The 12206-nt window shown below is 45.8% G+C and overlaps 1 protein-coding gene across 5 annotated transcripts in view; it reads left to right on the plus strand.

Annotated features, from left to right (window-relative positions):
• Positions 1–12206, plus strand: part of BRWD1 (bromodomain and WD repeat domain containing 1) — a 117851-nt gene that overhangs the window by 24874 nt on the left and 80771 nt on the right. For all 5 annotated transcript variants that reach the window (XR_012670133.1, XM_048866571.2, XM_048866550.2 and 2 more), the window contains 4 exons: positions 6784–6882; positions 8142–8292; positions 8963–9097; positions 11199–11327. Coding sequence is in view for 4 of the 5 variants with exons in the window: in XM_048866571.2 (XP_048722528.2) it covers positions 6784–6882; positions 8142–8292; positions 8963–9097; positions 11199–11327 (514 nt within the window). In the remaining variant the exon portion in view is untranslated. The remainder of the gene's footprint in view (positions 1–6783; positions 6883–8141; positions 8293–8962; positions 9098–11198; positions 11328–12206) is intronic.

Genomic DNA, 12206 nt, shown 5'->3' on the forward strand with positions numbered 1-12206 from the left:
GGGAGGGACACCAAAAGGATAGCTGTAAGATCTGCCATGTAAGATCACCCTAGAACTCTTAAAGAAAGGAAACAGCAGCTGAAGGTGATCCTAGTGGAGGCAGCCTACGCCCTCACTCCGACCTGGGCTCAGGGGACCTGGCCTCTAACGCTTAGTCTTTGACGTGGAGCTCCCCCGCACCGTTGTCAGGCTCAGTGCCGAGAAAGGACTCCTCTCGAGATGCTTGGCACCGCCATGGCACCTCGCGAGGCCCAGCTGACAGCAAGTACCGATCCCACTCGCTGGTGCCTCAGAAGAAAAAGAAACTGGACAGCCGCTCTCCTACGGCCAAACCCAGAGATGTGAGACCCCAGGTGGGCCACAGTTCTGGATCCCCTGCTGGGGCTGTGTCGAATCCTGACCCCCCCAGGCGCCGCTCCCTACACAGCAGCTACAGCTCCCTTCAATGTCGGAGGCTTACCAAGCCGCTCAGGACCTCCTGCACCTTACGGTGCTGTTCTCGCCCTCCAGGAGGGAAGAACCTTCAGTGCTGGTGGACCTGCCCCAACCCCCTGGTGCAATCAGGAGGGAAGCCGGCTATGATGTCGAGGTGCTCCCCATCGCTATGTCCCTCAGCGCCGGCTCACTTGGACAGAGAGCCTACCCACTCAACCGAGCTCTTGACGCTCAAGGCACCGAGGCTTGGCTCCTCCGTGGTCTTCAGTCTCAGAGACCTTGGAGTCAGAGTCTGACTCCTATCACTCCAGGAGAAGCAGGAACTGCAGATTGAGGTCTGGGAGAGACAGGAGCGAGCCCCAGGTGTGGCCTCTGCGATGGCAGAACCCGCCTCAGTGGCCCTTCTGGACACCCTGGGCTTTTCACCAAGCACAGGGAGGAATCCAAGGTCACAGCTCCATGATGTCTTCTGTGGCTTCAGCCACCTTTGTCACGCCATCAGCTACATGTCTGCCCTCGGCACCTGCCCACACACCAACGCCTCTGACAGCGGCACCATCGTTGACTCCGGCACTGTGCTTGGTTCTCACTTGGTTCTGCCAGCGTCCTCACACTGTCTCCCACGCCGGCACCATTGTCAACTACGACGCAGGCACCAGCAGCGTCGACGTTGGGCCCTCTGCCTTCCTCGGTGCCTGTGAGCGGATTGGCGCTGGCTCCTTCGGTTCCTCCTATCATACTGATGGCTGCGCCAACTCTTGGTCTGTCATCTGCAGCTCTGGCACCGTCGGCTGCACCCTTAGCACCAATGCTGCCCCTAGAGTCTCGGGGGATCCCTGGGGCAGATGGCAGGGAGCATCCGCTCATTTTGAACGCTTCTTCCTCTTCATTACTGGATGAAGCATTGGTGGGTACAGTCATAACTCCTGCGCTTGAGGACAACAGGGTGCTGCAGCAGTTGCTGTGCAGGGCCACTCAGGGTCTGGGCATTAAGACCGAGGAGGTAGTCAAGGAGGCTGATCCTGTGGTGGACATCCTTGCACCCTGAGGGCCTTCCCGTATTGATTGTGGACACCACCAAGACCCTGTGGCAGACCCAAGCACAATGAGAGGCATTATTTCATTCCCTCCACAAGGGCTCGGACATTTCTACTTCCACCCACCCCCTGACTCTCTTGTTGTGGATGCTGCTAACCAGTGTGAGACAGGGCTTTCAAGGGCCCTCCCCAAAAAACAGGGAGGCTAAGTGTCTAGACCTTGTTGGGAGAAATTCTATTCTACAGGGGGTCTGCAGCTCCATATCTCGAACCAACAGGCCATTGTCAGCAGGTGCAGGTACATGAACAACACCTGTGCAGTGATGGCTAAATTTACTGAGCTCCTCCCTTCAGACTACCGAACCAAGTTCTCGGCTTTGGAGTAGGATGGGAATCGAGTCTCCCGTGCTTGCCTCCAGGTTGCATTGGATGTTGCAGATGCTGCCACTAGGCTCATGGCTACAAGTCTCTGGGCTCCCTTAGGAGTAGACCAGTAGACCATTCAGGACCTCCCATTTAAGGGTGAGACTCTTCTCTTGTCCGTCTTTCAAAAGAGGCTGCGCAGCCTGAAAGACTCACGAGCCACCCTCAAGTCTTTGGGTCTGCACACTCCAGCCACATGGCGGAGACACTTCCGACTGCAACCTCCTCCGAGATTCCATCAGCAGAACCGACAGGACGGTTCTTGGAGGAGGAGGCAACACCCAACCTTAGGTCAGGGCTCTGGCCAGCCCAAGATGCCCTCTGGCCCTAAACCAGCCTTTTGAAGGTGCAGTCAAGGACAGCGCACCAGATCAGAGACTGCATCTACTCCGCCTTACTTTTTCCTCTGGACTATCCCCTTTCTACCGTGCATGGTCCCGTATCACCTCAGACTGCTGGGTGCTCTGCCCGATAGAGAGGGGATACTCCATCCAATTCTGTGCCTTTCCACCCCCCTTCCCTGTCCCTCTTCAGGGACCCTTCTGATGAGCATCTACTCATCCAGGAGGTGCAGTTACTCCTATCACTAGGGGCAGTGGAGGAGGTTCCTCTGGAGCACAGGGGCAAGGGCTTCTATTCCCGGTATTTCCTAATACCGAAAGCCAAAGGTGGCCTCAGGCATATCTTTGACCTGCGAGAGCTCAACAAGTTCGTGAAGAAACTCTGGTTCTGCATTGTCTCCTTGGCCTCCTTCATCCCCTCACTAGATCCAGCAGATTGGTATGCCACGCTCAACTTGAAGGACGCGTACTTTCACATTGCAATCACTCAGACCCAGAGGAAGTACCTCAGGTTTGTGGTCAATGGTACCCACAAACAATTTACTGTCCGCACGTTCAGCCTGTCAGAGGCACGTCGAGTATTCACCAAGTGCATGGCAGTCATCACCGCGTTCTTGTGGAGGCACCAGGTACAGGTGTTTGCATACCGCAACAACTGGCTGATCAGTCTGCTCCAGGACCCAAGTGAAAATTCAGGTCACATTTATCAGAGCCACCTTCGAGAGCCTGGATCTACTCCTAAACGAAGCAAAATAGACTGTCTCCTGTCCAGAGGATAGAGTTCATAGGGGCAGTACTGGACTCAACCCAAGCCAAGGCATACATGCCACAGGCGAGGTTTCAGGCCTTCAGCAGCGTAATCCAGGGCATCATGCATTTCCACACCACTCCGGCATGAAACTGTCTGAAACTTCTTAGGCACATGGCGGCCTGTACCTATGTGGTGTGGCACAGCAGACTCAGCTTCGACTGCTCCAGTCGTGGCTAGCGTCAGTCTATTGTCCAGCCCGGGACGGCTTGGACAGGATCATGATCCTGCCTCGCCTGGTCCTCGACTCGCTTCGGTGGTGGACCGATGCTCAGCAGGTGTGCTCAGGGGTCCCCTTTGTTGCCCCACAGCCATGTCCGTTGTTGGTGACGGATGCGTCAGACTTGGGCTGGGGAGCTCATCTGGGAGACTGCGTAACTCAAGGCCTCTGGTCTCAAGCAGATCTGTGTCTCCACATCAGTGTCAGAGCTGAGAGCGGTGTGCCTAGCATGTCAAACATTCTGTCCTTACTAATCAGACAATGTGTATTAGTCATGACGGACAATACAATAGCAGTGTTCTATATCAACAAATGGGGGTGCATGCTCCTCTCCCCTGTGCCAAGAAGCCTTCATGCTATGGGACTTTTGTGTAGAACATTCACCTGCAGGCTTCGTACCTCCTCAGGATTCAGAACGAGCTGGCGGACCACCTCAGCAGGTCGTTCCACAGCCATGAGTGGTCCCTTCACCCGGACATCGCAATTTCAATCCCCTAGTGGTGGGGGTTTTCCCTAGTAGACTTCTTTGCCATGTGACGCGACAGGAAGAGCCAGCAGTTCTGCTCCTTCCAAATTCACAGCCTGGGCTCCGCAACGGATGCATTCTTCCTCCACTGGGGAGGTTCTCTCCTATACGCCTTTCCACCCATACTGCTCATTCACAAGGTGCTGCTCAAGATCCGCAGAGATCAAGCTCTGGTCATACTGATAGCACTGGCCTGGCCCCATCAGCACTGGTTCAGTTCCCTCCTAGACATGTCCGTGGGAGCCCTGATTACTTTGCTGCTCTCCCCAGACCACCTCACACAAGAACGCGGACGTCTCCAACACCCCAGCTTCCAGTCGCTCCATCTTATGGTGTGGAAGCTCAATGGTTAAATCCATTGGAGCCTTTCCTGTTCAGACCAGGTTAGACAGGTCCTCCTTGGTAGTAGGAAACCCTCTACAAGAGCCATATACCTTGCCAAGTGGAAGAAATTTTCAGTCTGGTTGGCGCAGTGCCGTTTGCCCCCGATGCTGGCTTCATTGCCGCACGTTCTAGACTATCTCCTTCATCTGAAGCAGGAGGGTCTCTCATTGCCTTCTATACAGGTGCACCTAGCCACCATCTTGGCTTTCCTCCTGGGTGTGCAAGGCCGCTTGGTGTTTGCTAACCCCATGGTCAGCCAATTCCTAAAGGGGCTCGACAGCTTATACCCTCACGTCTGTCAACCGCTCCCTGCCTGGGACCTCAACTTGTTCCTTTCTAGGCTCATTGGGTCCCCCTTTGAGCCTTTAGCAACATGCTCCCTGCTCTACCTCTCCTACAAGGTCGCGTTCCTGGTAGCAATAACCTCAGGTGTCTGAGCTCAGAGCCTTGACATCAGATCCTCTCTACACCATGTTCTTTAAGGACAAGATTCAGCTCAGGTCTCACCCTGCTTTCCTCCCGAAGGTTGTGTCGCAGTTTCACATCAACCAGGACATCATCTTCCTGGTTTTCTACCGTAAACCTACGGTAGAAACCTGTAAACCTGGTTTTCTACTGTAAACCTGGTTTTCTACCGTTTTCTACCGTAAACCTCATTCCAATGCCGGGGAGCAGAGTGCAGGGTGCTGACCCTTTACATCGAGAGGACGAAAGCGTTCAGAAAGTCAGTCCAGTTGTTCGTGGCAGTGGCGGACAGGATGAAAGTCAGCTGGTTTCATCCCAACACATCTCTTCATGGATTGTGTCCTGTATCCATGAGTGCTACGACCTCGCATGTGTTGCTGTACCTCCGATCACTGTACACTCTGCCAGGGCGCAGGCTTCATCTACAGCATTCCTGGCTCAAGTTCCCACCCAGGAAATCTGTAGAGTGGGGACGTGGTTCTCCATACACACTTTCGCCACGCATTATGCGATTACCCAGCAGGCCAGAGATGATGCGGCCTTCGGAAGAGCAGTACTCCAATCAGTGGACAGCTCCAGCCCCCCCCCCCCCCCCGAACTTGGCTTGGGAGTCACCTGATTGGAATGGATGTGAACAAGCACTGAAAGAAGAAAAAACTGTTTCTCACGTCTCATAACTGTTCTTCAAGATGTTGTTCATGTCCATTCCAATACCCACCCTCTTACCCCTCTGTCAGAGTAGCCGGCAAGCAGGAACTGAAGGGGTGCCGGGTCAGTAGGGCTTTGTATTGAGCGCCATGAAGGCGCAACTCCTGGGGGCACCCAGGCCAACCCGATGGCTGCTGCTAGGAGAAAAATCTTCCGGCCATCGTTGCACGCACACACCTGATTGGAATGGACATGAACAAGACATCTCGAACAACAGTTACGAGAAGTGAGTAACCGTTGTTTTTTCTTGCACCAAGGAATTTACAATCTAAGAAATGGACTTATTTGATGAAGTGTGCCAAGTATTTCTGTGACACGGCACTGCTGTCTGCTCAGCTGTTTTCTTTTGCTAGTGGATTCAGCAAACCACCCTAATTTTACAATGTGCTTTGATCAGGAAATGAAAGCAGGGTCTGGAAACAGGGATTTCTGTAACAAAATTGTATGAAATCATTTTAAACTTTTTTCTTCAAGTATGGTTTTGTAGAAAATGGATTTTACAAAAAAGTGTGGCTGCATGAAAAACACCCTAACTGCTGCTATTATATTAAAATGAATGGGTATGATGTTATTAAATGCAGAAAAGATCCAAGACCATAACTGAGTGGCATATTGATAAATCAAAAAAATATTTGTGTCCTTTAGTTCTCCTGGTATATTTGCAACTGGAACCATAAATTGCATACTTCTGGTTTTTACTGGAGACCTAGATAAGTGACTAAGAATGCTTTTGTAATCTACATCTGGCCTGGAGGTTGCAGTTTTTCCTTCTAAATATGGCTCTTTCTACAGTAACCTTGTCTTTGGCACTTTCATATTGCAGTAATCCAGTGCTATCTACGTGGGGCTACTATTTTATGCAATCCATAAATTATAATCTGTAAAAAGTATGACTGCTTTCTTGCTTAGCCATGCTTCTTGTGCAGGATATGGATGGAGCTCAGGCATAAATCTACCCTTTGTTGCAATTTCTTTCCCAGTGCAATTTTAAAATATGATTTTTGATCTGTAAAGCCCTATATGGATTGCATCCTGGATATCTCAGGCTTCCCTTCTCTGTCTGATGCCATAGCATTTGAGCTAAGGGTTTTGATTTAATAAGGAAGGACCTGGAGACAGGTTTTTCATGAAGAGTCCTTAACTCAGAACTTGCTTTCCTGTTGTTTTGCTGGTTCTCAAATTTGTTGACCTTGTGCTTACATAGAAAGCTCATCTTTTTCTTTGGCTTTCTTTGGGAAAGAAATCTGAGTTTGGGTTGTTGGAGAGTCTAAGCCTGGGTTGGAAAGATAACTTGTTTTGGTCGTTATTCCATTTTGTAGGTTTTATTTAACCTTGTGTTTATGCCCCCAGAACTCTGGATGGGTGCATTTTTAATTCGAAATACTGTGAATATCTGCTTTTGTGTACTAGATAACATCTTTTACAATTATTTCAAGGTTCATAAGTGGCAGCAGAGATGGAACAGCCCATATCTGGTGCTTCCAGCAAACAGAATGGAGGAGCATCTTGTTGGACATGGCTGACAGGTTACCAGGGTAGGCTGAGTGTCTTCTATTTATGTGTGTTTATGGGGAGTCAGGTACTTTGAAAGATTCACTCTATCTGTTTGGAATCTAATCTAAATTCTGCATCTTTTAATTTTAAGTAAGCATGTGTGTTGTTTTTTATTAGTCTATTAAAGAAGTTCCTCTTCTGTATAATATCCATTTTTTTTCATCAGAAGAAAAATGCCCATTCTTTAGGGAAGCCTGCTGCGTCTGATTCCTTTCTAGCAATCCAGAAGCCCTGTTCCTACCGTAAATTGTAACTTTATCATAACTTGATTTGCTTTAATTAGCATAGCAATTTGATTTTTTTTTTCCAAAAGTGTTCTCTAGTTTTCACCCACATATTATGGCATCTCAAACTGCTCCCAGAGTTTCAAAATTAAAATTCCAAAAATCTAAATGTGCTCCTAATTTTGAGGAAGTCAGTTTCATATGGGCTCCATCTAAAAAGATGGAGGTAATTTTGTGCACTCTATCCAATAAATACACTAACATTTTTAGCAGTGCTTTCCCATCCCTTCTTCAGAGGCCTACATTCAGTTAATTGAATTTGTTTTATTTTAGGTCTCCCTTGTTTTCCACAAATCTTTTTGACGTACACATGTAGGGACTGTGAATTAAGACACACAGTGGGTTCAACAGTCTTTTTTTCTTTAAAAGAGAAGCAAGAGTAACTTACAATCAGACTTCAGGGCGGATTGAGACTCCCAGGTCCTTGGTTTCTAGTATCTTTATAGTTCATTCTGGTTCTTAACTTCAATATTCAAATAAATTTCTTATTGAACTGTACTGTGACAACTTACAGAAACATCCCATTCTCATGAAATTTATCTAATTAAAAAAAAATGTGAAATAGGATAGCTGAGCATTATTGGACTGTTGGGTGAGGGGTTTTTTTAAGTATCAGTTCTTCAGTAGATCCACTAACATTTTGAGCCTAAAACATATCAGTGGTATATTTCCCTTAAATTAAAAAGACACTTGTTTTGCATGCAATTTTGTGATTTTAAAGTAAAACCTACCAAAGCAAGAAAACTCAGATTTAAAGTTTTTAAGATGTCAACACATTCTACGGTCAAGTTACTGCAGAAATATCAAAATAGTGGACAAGTTACGCCTAGAGTTTAATCCTTAGCTCAGTATGTCAGATTCTTAGCATCACAAGAGTTTGATTTTTGTTTAGATATTGAAATGAACATTTATTTTAAAAGTTATACTTACACTGGCGCTGGTCTCTTTTTAAATAGTGACTCTCATTCTGAAGAAGACCGATTTATGAAGCCTAAAGTAACAATGATAGCTTGGAATCAAAATGATAATTTTGTTGTTACTGCTGTGAATAATCATCTGCTAAAAGTTTGGAATTCTTATACTGGGCAATTACTTCATGATATGGTGGTATGTAATGATCTTACCTGCTTTTTAAAATATGCAGCCTTTCTCTTTTGATAGTATTAAAGTGGCATTTGCATGTTGAATTGGTCATTACATTTGATTGTCTTGGAAGCTTGTATCTGAATATAATGCATGTATCGTACTTATTTGAAAAAAAAATAAACACCCAAAAACCCAACAGCTTTCCTTCCATCAAAAAACATCCCTGTTTGTTTCAGAGTAGCAGCTGTGTTAGTCTGTATCCGCAAAAAGAAAAGGAGGACTTGTGGCACCTTAGAGACTAACGGATTTGTGCAAAACAATAAAATTGAGCCCACCTTCCATGTGAAGTAGGGAAAAGCTTGACTTTTCTCGAATAAATATCAAATCCCATTTTTCAAATTGAGTAGGTATGTTGCCATATTTGTTTGAATCCAGACGATGGTATAGTTCAGAAACAGTCTTGTCTTTGTCACAAGGTGCCCTGACTCTTGCACCCATGTACAGTGTTTGTCACTTTCACAATTGCATGAATGTTGAGCCACCAAAAGTTCAGATTTCTGGAGGCAGTCTTGAGGGTCTTAGAAGTGTTAGATGATGGAGGAATCATGATGGATGCATGAATTCAGAACTGTCTAACGTATTAATTGTAAACTTGTGATTTTTGTATGCCTATTTTTCTATCTTAAAATAGGGACATACGGATGAAGTATTTGTGTTGGAGACCCACCCTTTTGATTCAAGGATTATGTTATCTGCAGGCCATGATGGCAATATCTTTATATGGGATATTACAAAAGGCATCAAAACTAAGCATTATTTTAACATGGTAAGATCAAATTATTGTACATTCCTCTGCCTTTTTCAGGATTTGCAACATGTTTGAGCAATTGTGATCATAGTGTCTTCTCTCCCCATTTTTTTGGCTTCTAAAATGGTGGTTTGATATTAATTTGGCCCTGTTGGTCTTTAAAGCCCTTTACCTTGTGTTGTCCCTTGTTCTATTTAGACCAGCACCTCAAAGCTCATTCTGACAAATAATTACATTGTCAGCTGTAAGAATGCTACTGTCATTTTAAGTCAGCAAGTGATGGTGCCTTTTTTTGTGGTTCACTGTAGCTATGCGATGACTCACTGGTGCGGCCCCTCCTGCTGGTCGTCCAGGAAATTAGCTCTCCAGCATATGGAGCCCTCTGCAGGCTGGTGTCTCGCCAGCCACTGGTCCTGTGTCCCTCCTGGACCCCGGTGCCCTTTACCTCGGGATTCTGCCCCAGCAGTATCTCCTCACTCTGGGTCTCCCCTCCCAGGGGAACCCCCAACCCTCTAAACCCACCTTGCCTCAGTGGCTACTGTCAGTCATCAGCTAGGCCCTGCTCACTGGGGCAGACTGCAGGGTAATGGCGACTCATAACTGCCAAGAGGTTAGGGCCAGCTTCCTCTGCCTATTCCCAAGCTGCCCCTCTGCAGCCCCAGTACCTTTCTGGGCATTTACAAATGCCTGCAGCCTGGGGGTTTACCAGGCTGGAGCTCCCCAGCTCCCTTTGCGCTTCCTCAGCACTGCTCGGCTTCAGGTACCTTCTTCTCAGGCAGCTAGTCCTTCTGACTCCAGGGCTAGAGTGAGACTCCTTTGCTTCTGGCTCACAGCTGTCTTATAAGGGCCAGCTGGGCCCTGATTGAGCTGGCTGCAGCTGTGGTCAGCTACACTGTCGGCTTCCCCCAGCTGTTCTTAATCCCTTTCCCTGCTGCAGCCTTCTTCAGAGCTGCTTTTAACCCCTTCCGGGCCAGAGCAGGGTGACCACCCCACTACGTTCACCCAGCTATATGGAGCTCATTTTATTTTTGACAGCTGTCTTAGCCCATCCTTCTCCACTTTTAAATAACTTATTTTTTCCCCAAGTTGTGCTAGTATAACCACTGTTCACACTTTTTTTGTTTCTTTCTAGATGTAGACAATAAGGGATTGGCTGTCTTGTATTTTGTCTTGAGGATATCTTTGTACAGTGCTATAACAGTGAGGTGCTTTGAAAAGTAGCATTTGATATTAAAGTGGGTTTGTTTAAAAATATAAAGCTTTGTAAAAAGCATGTTTTTAGCTGTTCAAATTACAGGTGATCCACAACTTTAAATAAGGCCTTGGCTACACTGGGGGGGGTCGAACTAAGATACGCTATTCACGTAGCTGAAGTCGAAGTATCTTAGTTCGACTTACCTGGCCATCCTCATGGCGGTGAGTCAACCACAGCGGCTCCCCCGTCAACTCCGCTTACTCCTCCTGCCGAGGTAGAGTATGGACTTCGATTCGGGGATCAATTTATCGCATCTAGATGAGACACGATAAATTGATCCCCCATAGATCGATCACTACCCGCCAATGCGGCAGGTAGTGAAGACGTACCCTTAGTCTCTCAAAATTTGGACCTATCTAGGAAACTAAATAGTTGACTATAGACTCTTGACTTCGCAATCTAAATATAATTTTATGTTCCTCTTTATTTATATTGAGAATAGGTTACATATGGTAGAGACCTAGGATAAATCTCTAAATTTCTCATATTCCCCTCTCAGCAGGGAAAAATGGACTGTATTTGGGGGTATGTTGCTGGTGGGGCCCAAGCTTATAATCAGATCTGCATGGGTGAATGCTTCTGCCTTTGCAAAGTCCAACTGACTTCAGAGAGACTCTACAGGTGTTAAGGGGGTTTCAATGCAGATCCAATTCCAAGATGGGAGTCCTAATTATCATGTAATGGGGAACGTTAAATAAACTAAATGTAACAACAAAATTTCACTGTAACATGTAGTAGGAGAAATATGACCTTGTTTTTAACTAACAGGGAGTCTCTGGTAATTGAAGTTTGGAGAAGGCTGTACAGTATTGCTTGTTCCAAAAAATGACACCACTTACCTTGAATTTCATGCCCTCAATCTAGATTGAAGGACAAGGACATGGTGCTGTTTTTGACTGCAAGTTTTCATCAGATGGACAACATTTTGCCTGTACAGATTCTCATGGGCATCTGTTGATATTTGGTTTTGGGTGTAACAAGCCTTATGAAAAGGTAAGTTCAGATTTCTGTTGACATTAGCTTTTCATGATGATGACTAGAGGAATATAAATTCATGTGAAAAATGTAATGCACACTTGGATATATGTATTTACTATCTTGACTTTTGTTTTTTGCTTTTCTTAATAAGCAGTAATTTTTCTTACAAGAATGTATGAAGTGCCAGTCTATTGTAAAACAACAAACAAAAATTCTGTAAAAAATGACCACTCTAGTTCAACATTTATCGTTTGAGGGTTTTTTCCTAACTATCCTACCTATTCAACTTGGGATCAAAAAGTGAAAAGTCGTTCATTTCTTCTTGCTTATTTTATACTTTATTACCATCAGTAATAAAAGTTCTGACTGTTACCTTTTTGACACTTTGCACCCCCACTTTCCTTCAGTGCAGTTGCTTGGATGTAACTGAAGGCTTAATTTTGATTGCAGAATCTTTTTCTGGTGTTAACTCTTGATGAAGAAAGAACCCAACCTGACTTTGAGATCCTATGGCAAATTTGTAGGTTAGCAGTTGGAAAATCATGTGTTTAAATGGAAACAAAGCAAAAGTTTGCTAAATGTTAAATTAAAAATGTAAATTTGAAATGCTGTTTTATAGTTATTTTTCAGGGTTAAACAGCAATTTTATTTAATATAGCATTGCAGAACTTTCAATGTATTATCCTCTCAAAGACCTCCATACTGAATACTTTTAACTGCTTGCCTATCAAAATTCCTTGCTTTTGTGAGGGATATATCGTCAGAGCAACACAAATCTAGGATGGCATAGGATCTTTGTGTGGCTTTTTTCCTTTTGAGAACTTGGTCTCTCAATACCGATTGTTGCAATAGGAGGTAACTTAGTATAATTTTCTTCTACGTGCAAGTTCTTTA

This window comes from Caretta caretta, chromosome 1 (assembly GCF_965140235.1).
Source record: "Caretta caretta isolate rCarCar2 chromosome 1, rCarCar1.hap1, whole genome shotgun sequence".
In the NCBI taxonomy this organism is placed as follows: Eukaryota; Metazoa; Chordata; order Testudines; family Cheloniidae; genus Caretta; species Caretta caretta.